This window comes from Acipenser ruthenus, chromosome 21 (assembly GCF_902713425.1).
Source record: "Acipenser ruthenus chromosome 21, fAciRut3.2 maternal haplotype, whole genome shotgun sequence".
NCBI lineage: Eukaryota > Metazoa > Chordata > Actinopteri > Acipenseriformes > Acipenseridae > Acipenser > Acipenser ruthenus.
The window spans coordinates 6,999,026-7,023,275 of NC_081209.1; the positions used below are offsets into that span (position 1 = coordinate 6,999,026).

Genomic DNA, 24,250 nt, shown 5'->3' on the forward strand with positions numbered 1-24,250 from the left:
AAAAAAAAGCATACGGAAGCATTACTTTAATCAACTGACTGGTTCAGAATCAACTGCATTACATGCTGAATACGTTTCAGTCCATTTATCTGCAACTAACAACTACGATACACCCTAACTGGAACTAGAATAAAATACTGGACTATCACATAGTAGAGATTCAGTTTTGTTCTATTTACAGCCAACAGTTAATCAGGGTATATTTACTAGGCGTGTATTGAAAGCAGTCGCTACCACAAAGCTCCTATTTGAAATATTTTACATCCATGTAGTGGATTGGTTATGGAAGCATTGGTACATGCATTATTCAAGTCACTCAGCTAAAATAGGGCCATCTTGTTTAAAGTAAAACATTGTAATGCTTTGTAATGCAAAAAGGTCACATAGCCCTTGTACCAAAACAGGCAAAACCGTTTGGCGTTTTTTTCCACTCAAAAGCGTTTTTTTTTTTCCAGGCTGCTCTGTACGTCACAAAAATCATTAAAACCATCAACCAAACTCCAGTAAAATTCAGCCTGCTTTTCATTTACGGCTAGTTTCCCAGACCCTGATTAACACTGGTCTCGGACTACCTTGCCTATGGTAACATTAGGTAATCCAGGATTAGTGGTAATCACGGTCTGTGAAAACAGCTGCAGCTCGGATTCAGAAACACGCCGGTGTTAGTCCATGCTTAAATTAATGGTTTTCAAATTAAGTAAGAAGCACCATCAAGTGAGCACTATCGTGTATGTGTTGTTTCTCAATATTGCTGTCAATCTTTATATTAAATAGCTTATCAGAGGTTTGTAGAAAGAACTTGGAATCAGCAGATTAGTGATAATGTGGCACTTGATCAAAACAGGCAACTCGCACAGTGCCTAAACTACCGTTTTATTAAAACGATATTGAAAGCAGTAAATACATTTACTGTACCAACTGTATAGTGACCGTTAAATTTAACAGCAAAGCTATAAGCTCCTAAGACTTGGAAAACAAAACGCAGTGACAAATACCGTCAATACTCCACAACAACGCTTAAAGAATGCTATTGTGTGCTACAACAATAACAGTACTGCTCCTGCCACCGAACTGTATGCAGATATCCAACATGTTATACTATAGGACATTGTACATGATCTTTTTCTTAAACACACTTTAAAGAAACAAATGTTCAAACTGCACCTTTATATCAGTATCAGGTTTTGTTAAACCACAATTCTTAAGTATATTAAAAACCCAAAAAAGTAGTACACTTAAAAAGCGATCCAATCCTATACCGATCACAAATAGCAAAGCAGTTCATGCTGGGGGAGGGTGGTAATTTGCACCAGTAGGTAAGATACTGATCTGCTGTACAAGTCTGGATCATTGATGAAATGTTTATCTTGTATTTGAAAACATGCAAACCACAAGGACTGACCCATGCCAGGCGCCTGCCTATTGTAAAGCTGCACACAAACAGATTACTGTTCTGGGGGCTCCTTCAAACCACTGCATGAGACCTCGCTGCTGGCAGCAGATGTGCTTTAGCCTCCAGTGCTTCAGAGACTCGTGACAATCCGTCCGCTGTCTAAAGTCGACAGCCACCTTCAGGACAGGACCTCATCCTCCCCCACGTCCGGCAGGTCTGCGCTCTTTATACTGTCCCCGCTGCCTTGCTTCCTGGGAGAAAGAGAATCAACAGAAAAGCAAAGCAGGGATGCCGTAGTTAGAAAAAAAAAAACAGCTCTCCATTCATTTAGAGTGAGGAGGAGGGGGGGAAATCAATGTTAAAATCGGTAAATAATTCTGGACTGAAATATTTTCTGCGCTGTGAAATATTTCATCTATTTTAAATCGGGTGCACCCAATTGTAAATATATGGGGACAGCATTGGCAGTGATTTTGTCGTCGTGGGTTTGAGATGGTTAACAGCATGCCTTCCCTATCGTAGTGCCCATGCACACGTGGCAGGATTCCAATGCAACAGCGCCGATCTGAACTCACCGTCGTCAACACTGCAGCACAGCAGGAGGATTTCATACTGTTCCGCCTCTGTGTGCTCACACCTCTGTTCTCAGTCACAATTCAATGATGAAACTCCGCAGGGAGGCAGCCTAGCTTTGGGATTCTAACACATGCTCAACTAGGCTTCTGTTACACTCAAACTGTGTTGCCCCTGAAGCACTTTAGCTGCAATACCTGAATGAATTGTACATTTCGAATTCAGAGCACCCACAGTTGATATCGGGAACCGGCCTGACCCAAATTCTCAGCACTTCCAGATTTTGCCTTGCTCTCATGTCTTTTAACTGCATACAGCATTCACCAAGGAGTTCCCAAACGTCACACAAATGATTATAAAAGTTAAAAGCTATTTTATCTTGCATGATCAGTTCTCTGCTTATTTGTCAGTAGCATTTGTAAAGTCATAATTTCAAGACACCATGCAAGGGGTTTTTGACCTATAATACTTACTCATAAGTTCATGTGCTACAGGAATAAGCAAATGCAGTATGCAGATTTAGTTTGTTCAATTGTAATGTTTTTTTTACATGGCAAAAGCACAAACTAGTTCTCAACTTTAGGTGGGGAGTTGCCTATGCAAAATAAACTGGGTATTTTTAACAGGGCACTCCAGCATTAATTTTCTCATGCTATTTTAATGTTCAAATCAGTAAAAAGAATGATTGTTATTAGATATTTCATGCAGATCAGGATTCATGCAGAGATTTATTCGTTTAGCAAGTTACTCTCGTCAGAAAATTCACTTGCTGTTTGCAAAGTGTGATCCAAAGTAGGCGGCGGCATACACAACTGAATTGTGTTTTTAGAAAAATAAAACAATCTGTAGGGGGCAGCAGTGTGGAGTAGTGGTGAGGGCTCTGGACTCTTGACCGGAGGGTCGTGGGTTCAATCCCAGGTGAGAGACACTGCTGCTGTACCCTTGAGCAAGGTACTTTACCTAGATTGCTCCAATAAAAACCCAACTGGATAAATGGGGAATTGTATGTAAAAAATAATGTGATATCTTGTAACAATTGTAAGTCGCCCTGGATAAGGGCGTCTGCTAAGAAATAATTAATTAATTAATTACCATGGTTTTCCATGCTTTTAAATACAGCATGCTTTACGATACCTCTCTGGGCATTAAAAGGCTTACCTATGCTTTTGCTATGCTTTATTACACTTTGCTATGCTTTTACTATGGTAAACATTTTTTCCCCCTCACTCCAGATAAACTCAACTTCTTTTTCACCCTTCTCCACAGTAAACAATGACTCACTTGCAGGTGTCTCATGACCTCAGTTTTGATGTAGATGTGACCAATTATTTTACGTGTGTGCCCTTCAAGTATCGTAGCACATTGCATCAATGGGGATTCCATGCGTAGTCTGAGTTTCAGAATGCGTTTTCAGAGCTGACAAGCTGTTTCCCAAAAGCAATGAAATTCACACATCCTTACATCACTGCTCGCTGCGGCAGCCTCTCAGAATCGAGCAGGCTCCCACTGTTGCCATGCAGACGCAGACAGAGACGTAGGAGTTTGTACCTTCAGCACCTTGGATCACACTTCACAGCTCTCGAGCAACCCACCTCGGTTAGTTGCATTTGGATTCAAATTTACAAGCAAACGAGATTTGCAGCAGAGGAATGGTTTTACCTGTGGCTACTGTGAATGTAGCAGTATTTCACATTTCCTGACTTGTTTTTTCTAGAAAGTGGGAAGGTAAGAAGGAACAGTGAGATAAGCTGTATTGTTACTGGTGTCGCAGATCATCAAATGGAAGTTGCTCAATGACCCAGGTCAGATAATTAGAACATGCCATGGCTGTTTCAGTAAAAATTCAAAACAAAATGAAATGCCCTATGGCTTAGCGGGATATATGAGCAATAGCAAAACAAACCACTCAGGAAGAGTAAAGGATAAATACATACATACATAAATAACACAGCTATCATCCCTATATATGGGATCTGGAATCCTCTCCTCTTTCTTGGCACAGTGGAATTTGTCTGAATAAATTCAAACAAATAAACACATAAAGCTGACATACACATCTGGCCCAGCGCTTTCTGGCTGGGCTCAGGCTGGGCAACAGTCCCGGTAAAACAGCCTGGGCTCTGATAAGAGAGTGTAACTGTGTCAAATTGCTTTAACTATGGGTTCTTTTAAGTGTGTTTCTTAAAAGCCAAGTTCTGTTCAGACTCACATGAGCAAGTTTCCCGAGGCAGACAGACAGCGTTCCTCTCGCCTGCTCCAATCAAAGGGGTTCCCAAAGGATCGCTTCCGAAGCATGGTCTTTACCAAAATCTGAAGAAAGGAAACGTGTCACTGCAGTGCGTCTTACAAGCGTGCTAAACAGCCTGCTGTGGTGACAAGAAACTCATGACTTTACCGTTGCTGCATCCTGTGCTGTCCGTATCGCACCAATATATTTGTATTTTTAAAATGGTTTTGACTCACACGTTAACCAGCTGAAAATATTTTTTTTACTCGAGTGTGTCTACCAGAATTCCTTTTATAGGCATTGTAGTTTCTGCAGACTCTCCTGCTGCAATGTTGGTGCTCTGACTGAAGTGAGAGAAAACAATGAAATTCAGGAGGGAGCATGATCCGGACACGCTACGATGCTTATAAGAGAAAGTTTCTTTCCCCTGGCAAACACTCTCCAGTAAAAGTTGAGAAATTTTATGTTAAAAAATATATTAAAAAAAGCAGAAGAATGTCAAAAATATATATTGCTGCGAGATACGGCAAAAGTAAAGCAATGCGTTTCTTATAAACACTACAGGGGGTCTGTAACATTTTAACACAAGTGTTCTCACTGCAGCTGCCTTGCTTCCTGGTTTCATTGAGCAGGGACTTCTGCCACAGTACTCTACTTGAAAAATATGTTGTTGTTTGTACAGTGATGTTGAATTTATTAAGAATAGCTGTTCCTGTTTGGCATGCAGGACTTCCTATTCAAGCACACAAACACATTTATTTTACAGTAATGTCCACTACAAATAGATGTATTTCCTGTTATAAAGGTATCACTTATTGAAATGGTTACTCAAATCTCAGCCATGTGCCAGATTTTTATTTTTTATGACTGTGTACCAATCTGACCATTGTTTAGCTGTACGAGTACAGCAATTAAACCAACACACAGATCTTTCTTTCCAATAAAACTATACCAAATCGACAGCAGCTAGATTGTAAGGCCTCAAGGGAATTAAACAAATCTAAAAAGAACAGAACAGTCACGAGATAACGATCAAGCACATGTCGTTATATGGAAATCCAATGTTAATATGTATATCCTGCTTTCCTCTAAACAGACTTCAATACACATCCAGGTGCTTTGTTTTATTTTTCATACATTTTCACTAGTCATGTTGAGAGACACAGGTTTTCAGGTTACACCAGCATAATAGTAAACGTTTACAGAAAAAAAAGTCTTTGGCTGCCCAGACATTTAACAAACTCACTATGTGTAAGAGGATCTGACAATATAGTGATGCTTTTGACCTTTTAAGATCACAGAAGCACATGGCTTTTTGGAATGAGAACATCAAAGACTGAACAGCCACAGCCAACAGATGAAATGATCAGATGGAGGCTGGCTGTGTGGTCCAGTGGTTAAAGAAACGGGCTTGTAACCAGGAGGTCCCTGGTTCAAATCCCACCTCAGCCACTGACTCACTGTGTGACCCTGAGCAAGTCACTTAACCTCCTTGTGCTCCGTCTTTCGGGTGAGACGTAATTGTAAGTGACTCTGCAGCTGATGCATAGTTCACACACCCGAGTCTCTGTAAGTCGCCTTGGATAAAGGCGCCTGCTAAATAAACAAATAACAAATATTTCAATACTGGAGCAACTTGCTAATTATGTGAAGTTCTGCAAAAATGTAGGAAATGGACTTGAAGTTCACCAAGTGTATTTTGCAGTGCCTTGGCTGGATGGAATGCATAATGTTCACCTGTGAAAGCTCTTCTTTTTTCAATATATAAAGAATGTAAGAAAATGTTCAAATGAGAGGAAGTCATTTGGCCCATCTAAGCTTGTCTGGTTCCTAGTAGTTGATTGATCTCCGATTTTTCTGTGTGAAGAAGTGTCTCCTCCTCTCTGTCCGAAGACTATCTCTACTTCAATTCCAACTGCATCCACTGAAACTGGTTTCTGTACTGCGCTTAGAGTATTAGTCTGGGTTAACTATGTCAACTCCATTTCAGATTTTAAAAAAAGCATTGATGTTTGAAGCTACAGTATTTACTCTTTAATCATCCAACCCTATAAACTGCCCAGCCCTGCAGTATAAAGGAATGAGTGTGGGGGAAGAGCTGCTTCTCACCACTGTAGCCAGGCTGGGGATGTGCTTGACAGAGTTCTCCACCTCCTCCTCGGTCACCTCTATCAGCGTGCAGTTCTCATCCTCCGAGGGGAGAGGCTCGGCCCCGTGTCTCGTTACCCAGGGGTGGACCTGCACAGACAGGGCGAGGACGGCCATTACACACCGCGCGGCTCAGTCCGGGACACACAGTAATGCACTTTCCAGAATAGCACACTGTACCTTCATCTCAGGGACTGTGATTCTCATCTCCGGGTTCTTGTTCAACATTTTTAATAGCAGGTCCTTTAAATCTTCAGATACATCTCGTCTGCAATCCCAAAAGATTGTTACCAGCGCTTCTGAGGCACAGTAATTACTGACGTTTCCTGACCCCTCAGAACTGAAAGCCTGCTGGGGAAATCATTTCCCTAGCTACACTGGGTATAACTTTTGTTCTCCCCCCCTCACCCCTCATACTAGCATACTAGTTATATGCTAAAGGGGCTTTACACATGTGAGTATGGAAGGTTTTTACAGATCCTGATTAACTCTAGTCTTGTATTATGTTACAACGCCCAGTATGGTAACATTAGGTGAGGTAGCCCAAGATTAGTGCTGATGCCTTCAGATGTGTTTTAATAGGGGGCTCCAATGGTCTAAATCATCCCTGAAAGGTCTTTGAAACGAACTTATAACCCTAGGCAATGATCCATCACATACATGGGTCTCAAGCTCTCGCATTGCTGCCAGATTCATATAGAGTGGCGGTATCTGGCACTGTTTACAGCTATGGCCAAAGGTTTTGTATCACTCTATAAAATTAACACATTTTGCTTCATAAAGTTTAATGAAATCTGCTGCATAATGTTACGTTAACATATTGAATAACATACCGCTTTGTAGTTTCATATACTTAACGAAAAACTGACAAATTAAAAAATGTGACATATTGAAATTTAACATGAAATACTGTACTGTGTTGTTTTTTGTTTTTTGTTTTTTTTTTGTCTCAATCCTAAAGTTTTAGATGATGCAAAACTGTTTCTCATAGCTATAGGGACTGATGCCATATGCGAGTTACCACTGGAAGGGTAAATTAGAGGGCGAGTGAGGGGTTAAATAAAACACAAGTACAGAACACAACGCAGATCCCTGGCACTTACTGCTCTGGCAGTTCCACAAGCTGATTTTTAATTTTGTGATGCAGGCTCAATATCCGCTCATCCATGAAGGGACACTGAAATGCAAATGGAATTTGGCACATTGTGACAAGCGCTAAAGCAGATGAAAGGAACAGGTGTTCACAAGAACGTTTCTCTTTAAAGCAAGACTGAAAAACACGCTCAAAATTTCTAACCCACCCTTCAAACCCCATTTGAGGGAGAGGGTTTGATGTGCAGGATGCCAGGTGTGGTTCTTTACACTCATGCCAATAAAAGAACAGATGAAACTGCACAGGCTGATCGTCTGCTAGCTCACAAAGATGTCCCTGTACACCCACTCACAGCATTCAAATATTCAACTCCATGCACCTGCAGGACACAACTAGAGCTTTTATTGAAGTGGAATTTCCAAAGGGAAATTAACTGCACAACAAAAGAGGTTAGAACGATGAAAAACAAGGAATCTTCACTACGAGCAAAGTAACAATGTAACACTAACAGAAGCAGGTGTCTGCCGAAAAAATAGGACTTTTTTGTGAATTATTATTATTATTATTGTATGCGATATATTATTATTAATTTATTTATTTATTTATTTTTTTCTTGGGAAGCTACTGTAGCTTTAGTTTAAGATCCTACATAAAGAGAGAAACTTAAACAAATTAGATCTCACCATCTGTGATTATTGTTATGGCATTCATTCACTTTCTTTCCTTGAATGAGAACAGCACACACCTCATATGTTTTATTACCTGTCCAAACACGAAGCAGTATAAAGTGACTCCCATGGCCCAGACATCCAACGCCTTGAAAGAGAAGCAAAGAAAATGGTTTGGACTGCATAGAAGATGCAAGCAACACAACACAAGCAGTTACAGTCCTATATCCCAACAAAACACGAATCTTAGGTTCCAAACCAAACTGGTACCACAATCCAACAGGAATAATGTACTTCAGTATGCACTGTACAGGCAAATTAACGATAGCTGTGATGCACTGAACGATTCTGGTCCACCAGCCTATCCTCAGTTTGCTGGTAGATTATATTGTTTGCTCACATGATAACTTGTAGAGCCAAATCTAATCACATAAAAAGCAATTTGCACCATTTTTTGGGGGGAAAGAAAAATAAAACATGTTAATGTAACATAACTTGCAGGTGCACTTTTGAGTTAAATTGATTTTTATTATCTGTTACTTGTTTAATACAGTTTAATTTTACTTAAATGAAACATGGGGCAAATTGCATTATGGTGTTAATATAAATTAGTGCCGTAGTGCGGACTGCACCCTGTACACAGCCAGGAAACATGCACAGGTGATTGTATGTTCCTTACGCGGCTCCGAGGGATAATGGCGCTTGGTTACCTTGCCTGAGAAATTCTTCCTGGTCTCGGACAGGGTCTCAGGAGCCAGGAAGGCTGGAGTGCCCACAGTGCTGGTCAGCAGGGCGTCTGTGCCTTCAAACTGATTGCTGACTCCGAAGTCTGCGATCTTGATGTGCCCGTCTTCCCCCACCAGCAGATTGGACGGCTTAATATCCCGGTGGATTATCTTCTGATAGTGCACTGGCCCGGAGGAATAATAAAACACAGGTGTCCTGCCATTTTTGGAAGCCTAATATAGTGATCTTTCACCTCTGTTGGCTCCAGACTGCACTTTAAGCTAGTCATTAAAATGTTTTTATTTATATTAAAAAAAATGATAAGAAGTACTGGTCTAAGCCTGGTTACGTTTTGAAAAATTGCTTCGACACTTACAAAATTCGATTCCCCGCAACAAATCCTGGAAGTAGAACCGTGCCTGGTTTTCAGTTAGGGGTTTGTCTGTCGTAACTTCCATTACAGCACTGAAAAAATAAATAAAAAAAGAGCAACAAATGTACTTATTTTGTGCTGGTGCAGTGTGCTGGTGCAGTGTGCTGTGCTTGAATGCAATAGCAGAGGTACAGGTTTTTTCCTGCGAAAAAAAATCTAAAACTGTAGTGGAGTACCTTTGGGATATAACAGAAGCAGCCTGTCGACTCTGGTAGTATAAAAATGAAATACCATACAACGTTTACAAAAGCCTGAACTTGTCTACGTATATATCTTTATGTGGTACTGCTGGTGTGGTTTTACTGAATTCCTATTTCATGTATATGAATTAAAACATGCACATTGCTCAGCTTACCCTTGTTTCACCAGTTCAAACACTGCAAGCGAAAGAAATACACCATTAATACAAGGTGGTGCTTTTTTTTCAGGACCGTTTTTCATCAAATAGAGGTCAATGCATGAATGTTTTCTGACAGCGGGACTTGACAATATTGCTTGAAGCTATTGAGCAAGACGACAAGCTCTGAATGAACCGGACTGACAGCCTGCTAGTGACAGCCGATTCAGATAGATTTGAAAGAGATCATACAAGACTAACAAGATTACTTGTAAAGGTAGTCGAGATTGAATTAAAAGGCAGTAAGAAGGTTTCTACACCACTAGTTACACAGACACAGGGTGGGTGCTTAACCCTTAGTGATCAGGAAGACATACAAGTCTGGTTGTTGTCTTTGAAGACTATAGGATCCTCAAAATGTGGACCCCTATGCACTGACCATGCAAACATAACTGCCTTGAATTTGTGCTAATCTTCCCCAAACGTTTATCATAGCTTCTCAGCCTCCTACTTATCTTATGGTATAACCCTATAAACTGTGGATTTACTAATAGCTACATTATGAGGTATGTGTAAGCACTGGTTCACACTCACCTGGCCTCACAAAATACTGACTTTGCTGTCTGTACACGACTGAAATTCTGGTCTTAACTAACACAAATATTTCAAAAAAAGATTCATCATTATAATTTATGTTGGTATCAAGAGTTATTTAGTTAAGAATGTAGGAACAGTTGCAAGAAATGCAACAAAACAAGACTTTTTTTTATAACCCTTTCATGCATGGCAACCTCATATGTGGACGCATATGTAGTCTTTATATGGGAACACATGAAAGTCACCAATATGATGACCTCATATGAGGTTGCTATATTTATTACAGTATGTGTCCAAAACTACTTTTGCTTCAGCAATTTTCAACATTTCCTGCATGAAAGTGTTAAAGCTGTATCTAGGGTCACCAGAACAAGCTGTGCTGGTGCTGAGCAGCCTGACTGCAGCGTGTGAACACTGCAGAGACACAGCTGGGACCGACAAGCCCCTGCCTGGGTCTGTTCGCCGGGACAGACGGCTGTACTGCAAGCACACCCACCCATGTACAGATGGTCCTCACTGGGGTCGTCCAGCACCTGGTCAGCAAAGAGAGAAGAGGGGAGAGAGGAACAAAAGCATCACTGTGTCCTGACTAACAAATCCAAACGTCACCACCAGACGTTCTATATGCAAAAATATAAACGTGAATTCTTGCTGCCGTTTGCCGGTGTGTGTGAGGCGTGCTTGGTTCACGGGAGCTGTGGTTTAGTGGGCAGAAAAGCAGCGTTGATTATGTTGACAACAGCCCCTGAACTGATTCGAAGTGTCAGTTTACAGACCCAGAGCCGTGGGTTAACTTGAAGAGCGCACGGACTGTCACTTCAGCTCAGAGATGTGTCACATTTCAAATCACGCTTACAATTATCGAATATTGCCTTTCTGAAGTTTACAGCGGGAAAGAGTGGGCGTCAGTAAGGCCTGGATTTTTTATGATTATTACCGCCACATGAATTTGAGCTTTATACTTTCCACCAGTGTGAGCACATGTCTGTGTTTTGGAAGGGCAAAAGTGTTATACAATCTGTCATGTGTGTGGGCAGTTTAGTCTGGATTGAAAGAGGCACTCTGTCTTAAATACTGTACCAAAACCCATAATTCTGCCCAAAATTGACATCTGTCCTTCACACAATAACTTTATCAGGCTTTCTTTCTTGTACATGTTAATGGATCTTCTTGACGTGAATATGGTGTTACTAATAAAAAACAATATCGGTGCTGAAGGATTTCTAATTGGAGTGTTTTGAATCCATCCATTTCCAAATCGTTCCCGCTTGCATTCAGGGGAGCCTCACCTCGACCAGCTTCACCACGTTGGGGTGGTCCAGCTTCTTCAGGATGGCAATCTCCTGGTACACTCGCTCCAGGGGCCCCTTCGGCTGAGGGGGGCCCTCAGGGACCATTTTAGCACCCCGTGGGGGGGGCCGACCTGTAAAAAGGGAGAGGTTTATAACAGGCTTTGTTAGATAGAAATATCTGCCAAATAAATAATTAATAGATAGCCATGTTATCAGTACGATTTCCAAAAGGGGCAAAGTAAAAAAGAAGCTGTTGTCAAACGTTTTTAAAAAACCTTATTTAGCCCACTGACTGTGGGATATTCAAGAGGCTACAGAGGGTTTTACATCAATGTTTTATATATTGATAAAGTGAAAAATCACTATTTTAATAGCTGAACAGCAAATTATTAAAATAGTGGATTTTCAGTCTATTAATTACTACTTCTTCATGAAGTATTTCCAGTGGTGGATGAGTTGATCCTGATTTTCAATTCTCTCTATTCTATCAGCATCAGTAACGATGGTGCGTCACACAACCCTTTACATATGCTAAGGGTTCACCACCTGTGTGTAATTGATCTTTTTAAAGTTTTACATGAGCACTTACGAGGAAAGCCAGCTTGTCGCATGAGCTTCTTTTTGGAAAGAACTTTCATTGCCTGTGGAACAAAACAACAGCAGGAAAGAGTCCAGTTACAGTAAATCCTCTTTTATACTCTGCAAATAACTGTAAATAACTCGCTTGGACTGGAGGGCGGGACCCCACTGTGTCAACAAAAACAGAGTGGAAGCAGACAGGGCTCACAGCTCTATTGAGTGCTTAGTGTGGGCAGTGTGTTACATATTCACATAAGCCATCACTGTAGATACTGTAATACTGTAGATAATGCAATTACGGACAACGTTTCTTAACTTTGGGAGTCTGTTGCCATACCCACCCACACCAATTTCATTTATATAGTGTCCTTCATGGGCAACCAAAAATTAAAAAAAATAAATAAACTGCAAACCAAACAAGCACAAGCTCGCTAGTGAAAGGCCAAATCAAAGAGGAATGTTTTGAGCTTAGATGTAAAAATACTGACTCAGCATTCCGGATGAAATTTGTAAGCGAGTTCCAAAGTGAAAGAGCTAAAAAACTAAAAGCCTATAAACCCTAGGTTGTTAATCGAGTTCTTAGAATAGCCACGAAGTCATTCAGATGTTCATTGATTAAAATGAGAAATGATCTCATATCCATCTTGGACATCTTTTTGAAATAATGTATCCACACTATGCGAGCCATGCAATGCACCCATACGTACATAGTAGGTGTTGTCATCTTCATTGTAAGCCAGCTTGACAACTCCATAGGAGCCCTGGTCAAAACAAGACAGACAAGCGTTAGGAAGACATGTTTGCATGTCAGTTAATTTACAGTTACAAACATATAACTGCTCCTTACTAAACCATGTACTGCTATTGCAGGTTTACAAAAGATACCGTATCTGTCTGTATAAGCTCGCAGTAAAACGGGACATGGCTCCTACTGCTGTGCACGCAGTCATTGTGATGTGTGCTCAAGTCTGTTCCCCGAAAGGCAGTTCTATATTACATTCCCAACTGAGCTGCCAGACTGTACCGGCAGCAGGGGACCTGCTTGCGGTTTGTAACTGATTTTACAGTTGGACTGGACTGTGGAGGTGAAATGTCTGGCTGTGAATCCAAATCACAATCCCCCGACCCCTGGTCCTTAGCTGAAACAACTCAGCCACTCTGCCTTCTGCCTCGGAAGCCAACTTCTCTCTTACTGTACCTTTCCAATTTCATCTTTCAGCTTGTATTGGTTGAGCTGCACACAGTCCTGTAAAAACAAAACAAAAAACATGGCTAATGAGAACAAGGGTATGCAATTTAGCAGAAAGCTATACAATGTAATGGTAATGGTCTTAAACACTATTTACAATGCCAAATAAATGTGGAGAAGAAGACTTGGAATGAAGTGAATGAAAACATTATTTAGGTAGTATGATTAGTGTAGTTATTCTCAACTCTAAATACGTCCAGTTATTTTTTCACCGCATCTTCTTTTGCCTCTATTAACGTTTAAACCTTAGTATTAAAACTGTTAAAGGTTTAAACTTGAATCTGTTTGGAATGTTTGCAAACCAGAAAAGCCATCACAAGAAGTCAATCACTTTCTAAGCAAGTATATAAAGCTGTGTATAGAGCTGAATGTGAACAGCATTTCATATTATACATGGCAAAGACTTTGAAGACATACTGAACATGAAATAAAGTGGCGTCCACTGTACACACTATGCAATGCTTAAATGTTTAAACTCTAAGCTATGATCAACTGGAAAGGCATTCTTTCCTTCACTGTAATGCTGAGGACCAGCAGGGAAGAGACAGTGCTTTCCAGTGTTGCATCCTGTGACGTTTCAAAATGAAGAAAATACTCTTTTCTTATTTTATTGAAACTTTTGTCTTAACAGTGGTAAAGGGAGCTGTGGGAATTCCATGGAAATGGATTTTAAAATCTAACAGTACTGCGAATTTAAATACAACAAGCAAAGTGCCCTGCTCAAGCCACAGAATATAAAACTAACAGAGCTCCATATTAATGTTAAATATTTATTCTTGCCTCACGCTATTAACAATGATAATGTTTACCTTCACTGTAGTCACACAAGTTTTATTTTAATTTTTGACTATCTTCTGGCTAGAGCTGAGAGCTCTTGAATCATCTCAGAACAGCCGTGCTTTTGTTTCATTAACCCTGAATCTGTTAATCCTGATTTAATTAACCGGGAGGCAGCCTCTCACTGCTCGTGGGGTCCTGCTGGTTAGAGCTGGGGTGGAACTGGAGGATGAGAGGGTAGCTGGCTCAAGGGCTCCCAACATTTTGGCCTGCCATCAAGATCCCGCCTTGTAAAGAAAGATATTTAACTCAAAGACAGTTGCACTACTGTCTCCAGGATTGGGATGATACATAAACCGATTTGCATTTGCAGATGATGAATTTATAGAAATGACAAATTGACAAATTTATGATGATGTCAGTATGTTTTAAGGGCTACGATTCGTCAAGGGAATTTTTTTTTATTTTGGGGGACATGCATTTGTGAATGCAACAGATGGAAGTCCACAGTGCATTGAAATCTGCCCTGTGTAACTGGCACCGAATACTGGCGCCCAGTGAAACACAGGAAACACGCAAGGAGCTCCAACTGCTGCTTTTGGAACAGAAATAGAACAGCTCTGTGTGTGTTACAGTCCATGTCGACAAGCCTTTTTAAAATAAAATAAAGAGCAAGAAGCACACAAATCACACTTTCAAGGCTTTAAAACAGTTCTCTGGTTTTAAGAGCGGGCTTGAGATGTCAAACTGAAAGCTTTCCACTTCACATGAGCTTGCTTTTCACACAGAATGATGTCACACCTCCTTTCTAAACCCCATCCCTTCATTGCCTCTTCTGTTAAAAAAAATAATAATTATAATGAAAGCGACATGCCCTAGAAAGATGAAATGACCATGACAGGTGTGACAAATCAACTTGATTCTGCAGTAAAAAAAAAAAAAAAAACCTCAAGACTTTAACGTGTGTTTACATGTTCCTGAACCTGTGAAACTAGATTGTCTGAAACCCCTTAATTTTGTTATAGATCCAAATCCTGTACTGGCTGATTAGAAACTTAGAAACAAGTTTAGTGAACCTAACCAAAGAAAAAACAGCTACAAATGTCACTAAAAAGCATACAGAAGAACCATAAATACCCTCAAAAAAGGTCAAAGCACCATCATCAAAAATGCCATGTTTTCTGTTTCCTTGGGAATACAGAACTGCAGCAATACAGACACATCAGGTCCAGTCCTACCTGCAGATCAGTGATCGAGACTCTGTGAGACTCAACCGTGGGTCTCCGTGGCAGGCGAGGGGAGGAGTGGGGCGAGGTGACAGGCGAGTAGGGCAGGGAGGGGTAAATGTAGCGTCCGTTTACCCCTGGGTTGCTGCCCGGAGACTGGGCAGTCTGGGAGCGTTCCTGCAGGGATAGTTTGCGGTCGGAGAGGTTGAGGCGGACTCTGGCCTCCTGGCCCCCTTGGTTCTGCTCGTTCCTGAAGAGGGGCGCGGAGACCCCCGCTTCGGTGAGCTGGCCGCAGTCGGGCTGAAGCTCGGGGGAATTGCAGCTGTCCATGTCCTTGCCGTCACCCTGCCCGGCCGAGCTTGGGTCGTACTCTGTGACCACAATCAGGGACTCCATGCCGACGTCCAGGTTCAGTAGTGAGATGCTGCACACGAGGTCCGGGGGATGCTGCTGCTGCTGCTGCTGCTGCTTGGTCTTTCTGGTGCTGCTCTGCTCATCCCTGCAAACTGGAGTCTTCTCAGCAGCAGGCTGACTCGAAACACATGATGACATGGCGATCGTCCCAACTGCCGCCAGACTGCTCATCCATCAGCCCTTCAGGCAACAAGGCTGTAAGAGGGAAAGGCAGAACGTCAGGTCTCGCATTTCTATGTATTTGTATTATTACATTTTTTAATTGATATATAGCTATCTCTCTCTCGCTCCCTAAAGAAAAGACAGTTTTTCAATATTTATACAGAACATACGGTACTTTTTATTTCTCAATTCTATAATTGGTCATTCATATTTGTTTAATTCACTGCTGGCAGTAAATCGTACTGTACTGTGTAAGGAACTGTTTTCAATATTTCCCTTCCTGCTATTGAAATCTCTTTCAGAATGCATTCTCATTTTCAAAGCCATCCTTCTAATTTCTCTTAATATGTATTCTTTGTGTCTGTGGATACCCCTTGTCTGCATATTTATTCAGATCTACGTATCTGACTGATGCACACGCCTCCATGCTGTGTTTTGTTTAATTGATTTCCTGTTTTTGGTCATCCCTGGAAAATAGGATCTTGTCCTAGAGTTGTCTTTCATTACCCCTTTAATCCCATTTCTGTCTGAATTCAGTGCCTGAAACATAATCTTCAGGCCGTCTGGTGTGCAAGTACAGCTGATTTTCCCCTGCCATAGAATTATGACAAGCAAGTTTCAGTGTCAGTTTAGTAAAGAAATATTTCAGTTTGACATCTCAAGTCTGCAGTGCATGAGACTGGCACTGTGATGTTCCCTATGGCTCTAATCACAAACCTTGCGCTGCCTTAAAACATAACTTGCATTCCCTTAAATTGCCTTGGTGCCCAACAGCTGTCTATGATACTATCAAATTAATGATGAGCTCTGACACGGGGATAACACTTCACTTGCAAGGCATTAGGGGTAACGTAGTATCTCTTAACCTCATCAGCCAATTACATTGTTGTCTTTCCTGTTCTGGAGAGAGTACAGAATGGTCTACAGCAGTCCAGACAACTCCAGTGCTGGGATGCTGACCCACTATAGGTTTTAATAGGCAATTCAATAACAAAGTGCTTTAGGGTCTAGACAGGGGTTTACTTGGTCCAATAGAATAACTAAATTTACCTGAACCAATTCACTGCAGCGTCAAATGGCAATGTATTTTGTACACTTCCTTTACTATTTGGAGCTTATAACCATTGTGAATGGTTCTGGGTTTTGTTGCTTCAACACCGAGTTATCATATTTCTCTAAATCTGCCTTCACCTGGCTGTGAACTTGCTTTGAGCTTGTCTGGGGAATCCTAAATGCCAGCACTGCATAGCCTTCCTCGTGCCATTAAAATCCTGTCACGGTGTGACCTTTCAACTCTTCTAGCCCAGCCTACTCCTCTGTGTGTGTATAAATGTGGAGCAGGTCAGAGGTCACACTGTCACATGATTTAAACTGAATGAGGAGCGCTCTTCAGTGCAGGCACTTTCTCCAGACGATCTCAAATCTAGGTTAAGGCGGATATAGAGAAAATAATAGAGCACCATAAATCAGAGCCACTAAGAAGGATGGCATACACCCTGAAGTAGGAAGGGAAATGTAAAAATAGCAATTAGCATGACATTTGAAGCTACTTACTCTTAAACAGCATGGCTGGAACAAAAGCCTTGACTGAAAATACCAAGATAGACCCCTGGCTTGGGGTGTAACGATACACTACGTATCACAACACGCAATACACGTGATGGCCCGGATAGGGTACTTGCATGATGTATAATACGAGCAAATGATCAATGGTGGACTATTATATTAAAAGACCAATTAAATGAGTCAGGGAGAGTATGTATTTATACTAACTATAAAATACACCTATTCATTCAAGAACCACTTGGTGAACTACAATACATATCTCTGTTACTGTACGATATATCGTGTAAAGAAAGCATCACGAATGATCGATACACGATGAACCATTACACCTGGACTACAGTAGTGCAGGAAGACACACAGGAGGGCCAATTCCAGAGACAAAGCAGTCAATGATTACAGTTCACATGCTCATGTTGCAAGGGCTGCTTAGCAGTACACACACCTGTGGGAAAGGATCATTTTTATTAATAATGCCTCTCAACATGCATGCAACCAGTAGCTATCAAGTAGTTCAGTGTGCAGGTCTGCAGAGGGTTACCATGCTGTACTGCAGCAGCGATGGGACTCATGCGAAAGAGGGGTGCAGTGCATCGCCTACCTGCCCCGGTTAGTCTGCTGCTCAAATGCCAAAGAGACAAAGCCGAAAGAAGAAAAAACAATCACTTGAGTTAAGAGTGCACAGTATCTTAACATGCTGCACAGAAAGAGCGCTCATTACTGTTCTGGTTTTCCTTTCCTTGACAGTACATTGAAATCCATTGTCCAGATCTCATTTCACTGGGAGTGCTGTAAGAGTTGAAGAGAGAGTGCCACAGATTCAACGCAAGCTTTGGAAAAAGCCCCCCGATTCAAGACTACCTGCTGGTGGGTATGTTAACTGCACCCTCTGTAGTTGTCATATACTGTATCATATACTGTATTCCATCATGTTATTTTTTTCACAGAATGTCACTAGTACTGATCACATCTTTTAATCCACTGTGCAATTTACACCATACTGTTGAAAAGGAAAACAAAACTAGTGAAACTAAACTTTCTTTAGTTCTTGCTGCTTATGCACATTTAAGGGGTGCTTTTCTTTGAAAAAAGAACAAACGATGCACCCCTGTGCGTCATCTCTCCAAAAGAAATGCAGCTGAACTACAGCATGATCACAGTAAAACCTCTTCCCACCACCCACTGTCTAAAATAGATGATTGTGGGCGTTCACACCCCCTTCAGATGCCCCTGGCTCTTTTCAGTCACCCCCTCTAAGTGTAAACCGCCCCAACAATCTTCACAGAAGGTCATCCTGGATGTTCTGCCTCCCACAGCCACTCTCTGCGTGGGAAGCACTTCTCTTTGTGATGTATTGTTCTGGAGGCTGGTTTTTTTTATTACAGCAGTGCAGCCTGCCGATTACCGCTGTGCTGCTCTGCACACTCTTCCTCCGTGCTCTCGTTCCTCTTGAAGCTTCAGGCTTAGTGCTCTGCTGCGTGTGCTGCTTCTACCCCCACAAATGATCTTTCCTAATTGGCAAGGCACATTTGTCCTGATGATGCTTCAGCTAATGTACAGGACCAGAAAAATCTTCTTTATCAAACACAAGTATTCATCAGAACCTGGGACAAATTAAGCATGTGGCTGAATAAACAGGACCAATGCACATTTTCCTTCAACAGAATCCAGTTCAAGTAAATGTCTAAAACCTACTCTATTTGAAGGAGTTGTTCCCTTGATGACTTGAATTACCTTAACAAAGAAATGTGTTTTATGGAAATGTGATACATCTGCTATGTAATGCTTCTGCCACTTATTTTACATATTGTACATTCACTGCACAAATACTGCCAACTGATACCCACATCCACATACAGGGTGATTAGAAAGTAAGTTGTACAATAGTCCTTCTGCATGAATGACTGCAGCTCTGCCACATAGTGTTCGTTTTGTTTCCCACCAGCAACACAAACAGACCCTAATGAAGAAAGGCATGTTTCACACAGCACTAGCTAGAAGACTGAACTGGCGAAATCGCCTCTGCCAGTGTGAAAATACCAGGAGTAATTAGTGCAAACTGCTTAGGAAGACATTTATAAACACGACTCAAGTCATGTAATTACTCAGTTATCAAAGCAAATAATAGTCTGGAGGGACTGATGAGGGGGCTTCTTCTTGAGTGTTGAAATCATTGATGGGGAAGACAACGGGTACCTTTATAAGCAACCAGTTTACAAGAACATACCGTATAATCAAAACAGATGCAAAAATCCAGTCGACAGATTTAAAATAATGATGTCATACTTGTTTGTTGCATGCATGAAAACAGCCGTGCACGGTTAGATATGGGAGAAGCGGTGGAATCTCACGCCCTGTATAGAAACACACATTTTAATTCTAACTATATCTTGTGTATGATGACATGGTAGAAGTTACCAATGGAGAAATTCCACAGACTTCAGCAAACAGCTGGCTAGCTGGCATCTGATAAAAGCTTCTATTTTAATTCTACAATGACAGGGACTCAGGGATACAACCACACACTACAATGTGTGTGTGCCAATGAATCTGGATTGAAACAGAGCTTCAGATTGCTTTTGAGCTGCTTCTAATGTATTCAGCATCCCTGGTGGTCCCTGTGGGGGGTTATTCGTCAAAGCTGGAAGGGAAAGGGATACACCTTCCCTGTAATGACTAAGATATAAATACAGAATAAACAGAAGGGCCCTCGTCTAAAGTAAATCTCCAGGATGCGTTCCTAATTAAGTGGCAAGGCCCTGTATATTTCCAATGTTAGATTTACAGATCACAACTCATGCTATAGCTAAACCACAATAAAAACATGGCTAGGCAACCACAGGCACAACATCACAATCCAGTAATTTGCAGGACTCTGCTAGGTCAAGGGAATGCCCCCGAATCTAAGAATATTATCTTTGACGTGTGGGTGATGTATCACAGGAACAACTTGTTATTCCAAACACTGGCCGAGTGAGTAAATGTTCCCATAAATGGTCAATTATAGCTGGCCAGAATCTAGTTGCATAAAGGCACAGCCGAAATGGAAAATGCAGCAACAGGCATTGAACCAGGTTGTCAAAAGGTGACTAATACAGAGTGGTAATTTGTATGTTGCAATCACGACCAGGGTTGTTTTTGCCTCTGAATACATTTGAATCATTGAGTTTGTTTAAACATTTGTCCCAGCACTTCATATCTCTGATGCTTGTACTGTACAAACTCCTACACACTTCCTTCCCAATTATCCACACACTGCACACGGTAGGAAACAGGGATGCTACACGTTACACAGCCGTTACACTCCTTCAACACTGCAGACCTGTAAGGAGGTCTAGAAACCACAGTGCAGGCACATGCTGAGGGTCCTAGGAACTGCACAGTACCTGAAAGGACCAAATGCAATCTGATAGATCTGCAGGACAAGACAGGTGAAGAGCAATGCAAAATCAAGCAGTTATTGTGTTCACCATGTGGAGTGTGACCGACAGACAGACAGACATGATCGGAAAAAAATACTCCAAAATGTATAATGATCTATAGCTGTTTCATTTGAAACTATTCTATAAAGCAGTACTTAAGTTTATAACTCCAAGGGCAATGCTGAACACATTTACAGAATCTAACTATTAAAGTATTAAACCCTGGAATGGCTGGCTGACAGTCACTATTCTCCCCTCTTCTTGTATACAAGAAACCGTACAAGCCCAGTGCATTGCATTAGTTGCTCAAACTCAGTGCTGCTTTGCTCTCTCATGGGAATTGCTTGCTGTACTCGAGCAGCGTTCACTGTCCCAGAAACAAACAGATGTTCCCATCATGTCGGTCTATGGGGCTCCTGATACCAGGGCTTGTGAATCAAAACAATGTCACATGCTCCAGCCTTTATCACCCTGGAAAGCACTGGAACGGGCTGAATACAAAATACAACAGCAATCAAAGCCATCTGGACTCTAGTATCTACAGCAGTTTGACATGCATGCACAATATCAAAAGCACAGAAATAAATGTAATTCATTTAAAGCTGTACTTGCCTGCCTTTACAAAATTCTTCCTATAACTAGTTCTGCTGTGGTGTGTTGGTGGAGCAAAGTCAGGATCTTATGCTTACAGCCTCCCACTGCTCTGTTTTAGACTTCGATCCAAGAGCGAACTTCCACTACAACAGGTACACTCAAATGACAAAACCTGACTGTCATTTCTGGATGTCACTGAGTAGTGAACCTGCCTCTTTCTGTTGCACTGGTATGTATTCTGCAACCAGTATGGCATTTGTCTGTGGTGACAAGAGCTCACACATTATATCCATCATATAATGATGTAAAATTACAGCACAGCATTCATTATATTCTGTGATTCTGAATCGCATGTTAGAATCAGCAAATCAAATAGTCAGATTGTTTTGCAAAACGTGAGTGGACAAATGACACTCATTGCATAGTAGGTCAAATCGTTTCAGGTCTTAATTAGACACAACCCAGCTAACATGTGTGGACGGACTCCTGTTTAATTTTATTTACTGAATGGCTGAAACTTATGTAATAGGCGTAAATTTCCATCACTACAGATCATTACCGTCACATTGAAAATATGTAATACTGTAACAAATAAATATAGAATTTAAATGTTGACCATCCGTACAGTATTACACAAAAGTATCATTTCCGCGGCAGAGCGAGTCTCCTACTGAGACCTCTCACAGGCGACTCTGCAGATACCCGTTTTGAACTCGGTTCTAGAGGTTTTTAAAGAGGCATGGTACATTTAGATTACTGAGGGTTTACATGGCTCGGTTATTATGACCCGCTTCTTCTGCACATGTCAAACACACACGGCTTTAAGACCCAGCGGACTACAAATAGTTAAGCAATAGTAAAACAAGCAACTCGAGTGGGATGCAGACACACGGCACTTTTAATTTCCTTTTGGTTTTCAAAGGATAACCTTCATAGTGTGTCTGCTCCGCGGTACATTTATAACTCGGGCCGTGCTTATTAATAATGCAAAACATGCAGACTGGAAAAGATCAGGCCTCTTATTATCCGGTTTTATATTAATGTACTAGATCGCGGCCCTTGTAGCCCCCTTGCTATACAGAAAACACCATTTTAGTGCAGACGACTGATTCACTGTGCTTATCACCAGAAATAAAATATCATGCATCTGCCCTAGATTTCCATTACAACCAATGCCTCTTCGGTTGCAAACGAATTGAGGCCACGTTATTCTTCTCCCTGGAGGCATACTATCATGTATAGACATTTCTCTTATAGCAAACGCAACATACCGCAATAAATACAAGTATGTTTTTATATTAGTCTACCAGAAAAGACATCCGATGTGTGCCAAATACACTGTGCATTCAGAAACAGAACATGTGCCTGTTTTTCTCTCGAAAAAAGGTGTACATAAATGTATGAACAAGAAACAGCTGTTTCCATTGTAAAAATAAAATAAAAAAAAATCTAAACATATGAACATTTGCACTTACAAAATGCATTTTGTATTTCCTATATCTATTTCCAATTTCAAGATTCAAAATAAAACAATGAGCCATTACCGTTTCATTTTTCACGTGAACAGGATACCAAGCATTCTTCACTTTCTTCTCTCTACCCTTCCGCTCGACTTTTGCCTGCAAATAAAGCTGCAGATTCGGGGAGAAGACTCCCGGCGCTGATTGGCTGGAGCGCAGAAGTGACAGACCAATCCTAAAAATGAATCAGGTTCACATTTTCCCCATCATATACCATATATTGACAAAAAGGTGGCCGTGTTTGAGTCCAAGTACATGTGTAATAATGCAAAAGAAAGGGTCCTCTCGTTTGACTTAACAGCAGAATGGTGCACTGCTATGTTTAATATATATATATTTTTAAAGAAACCATGCACGACTATTATCATAATAGTTTAACTAGGGCACACTAATTTGTTCCAGCCCAAAATAAATGTATTGATTCCACTAACAGTAGCATCTGGGGTTTTGGCTTTGATGCAACAGTAATATTGATCTACTTGTGCAACATATCACTATAAATGATTAACTGGTGAAAAAAAAGAACACATTTACACTTTAAACAGCCCAGGTATCGTACCGTTTGCTTGTTAAAAACACCAATATACCGTGAAGCTCTATTTTAATCATGTGTTTCCATATACAGTACATTGTTACAAATAAATACAACATTTTTCCCGTAACTTTAAAACTTTCACCGTTCAGTGTTGCCCATTTTTAACAAAATGCACAAAAACATTCTAGCAAAAACCACTACCTTCATATTGTGTAAACAATGCAGCCTTGGCTAAATGCCCAATTGATTATTCTGCACAGAAGACAAGCATATACTGAACACCCTGCCATTGCACTTTTTTTTGTTAAATGTAGGTTGCAGACCTATACAAAGTTTATAGCCTGTTTTGAAAGCTGTACAACTAATAGAGAAAGGCTAACATTTGCTTTTTAAGAGAGCTAAAGCTATACATGTGCTGTGCTGTTATCAATTGATTAAAAGTAGCTTAACCAATACAGACACTTATGCATTTTTCAGGTGGTTGCATTTACATTCAATAACATACAACACTGTTTTGCTGCTATAGTAGCAAAGATATTTTTTTGGTTACCTTTTAAATATACTTTAGCTATAGGGAGGCAGCCAAGTACATCTTATGTTTGTTTTAAAGACTTTGATCACTATATAACCATTTACAGAGGTAACCATTTGCTTACCATTAACAATCTTAGCAGCCATATGGAGACTTCGGAAAGTTGGTTACACTCTCTATACTGAACATT

The 24,250-nt window shown here is 40.9% G+C and overlaps 1 protein-coding gene across 6 annotated transcripts; it reads right to left on the reverse strand.

Moving 5' to 3' along the window:
• Nucleotides 1-23,132, reverse strand: LOC131699059 (calcium/calmodulin-dependent protein kinase kinase 2-like). Of its 6 annotated transcripts, XM_058994650.1 has the most exons (18): nucleotides 23,018-23,094; nucleotides 18,059-18,075; nucleotides 15,331-15,927; nucleotides 13,265-13,312; nucleotides 12,774-12,827; nucleotides 12,077-12,128; nucleotides 11,485-11,618; nucleotides 10,692-10,728; nucleotides 9,617-9,638; nucleotides 9,205-9,293; nucleotides 8,813-9,012; nucleotides 8,197-8,250; nucleotides 7,445-7,518; nucleotides 6,522-6,609; nucleotides 6,303-6,431; nucleotides 4,176-4,276; nucleotides 3,626-3,676; nucleotides 1-1,644 (listed from the first exon to the last, which is right to left on the reverse strand). In XM_058994650.1, the coding sequence occupies exons 3-18, from the start codon at nucleotides 15,901-15,903 to the stop codon at nucleotides 1,572-1,574; spliced, it is 1,779 nt and encodes a 592-aa protein (XP_058850633.1). In that variant the 5' UTR covers nucleotides 15,904-15,927; nucleotides 18,059-18,075; nucleotides 23,018-23,094; the 3' UTR covers nucleotides 1-1,571. The 6 variants fall into 6 exon arrangements, with proteins under 6 accessions (XP_058850633.1, XP_058850638.1, XP_058850636.1 ...); XM_058994655.1 differs by lacking the exon at nucleotides 18,059-18,075 and having other exon boundaries at nucleotides 15,454-15,927; nucleotides 23,018-23,132; XM_058994653.1 differs by lacking the exon at nucleotides 18,059-18,075 and having other exon boundaries at nucleotides 1-1,640; nucleotides 23,018-23,132.
• Nucleotides 23,133-24,250: the final 1,118 nt, after the last annotated feature.

What these genes read in the sequence shown, in the direction of transcription:
- LOC131699059 (XM_058994649.1), bottom strand. Translation starts at nt 15,903, where the DNA reads ATGAGCAGTCTGGCGGCAGTTGGGACGATCGCCATGTCATCATGTGTT. An exon ending in GCGACAAGCTGGCTTTCCTC is followed by an intron (nt 11,619 to 12,076) that starts GTAAGTGCTCAT and finishes CCCTTTTTACAG; the next exon opens with GTCGGCCCCCCCCACGGGGT. An exon ending in ACGTGGTGAAGCTGGTCGAG is followed by an intron (nt 10,729 to 11,484) that starts GTGAGGCTCCCC and finishes TTTGCTGACCAG; the next exon opens with GTGCTGGACGACCCCAGTGA.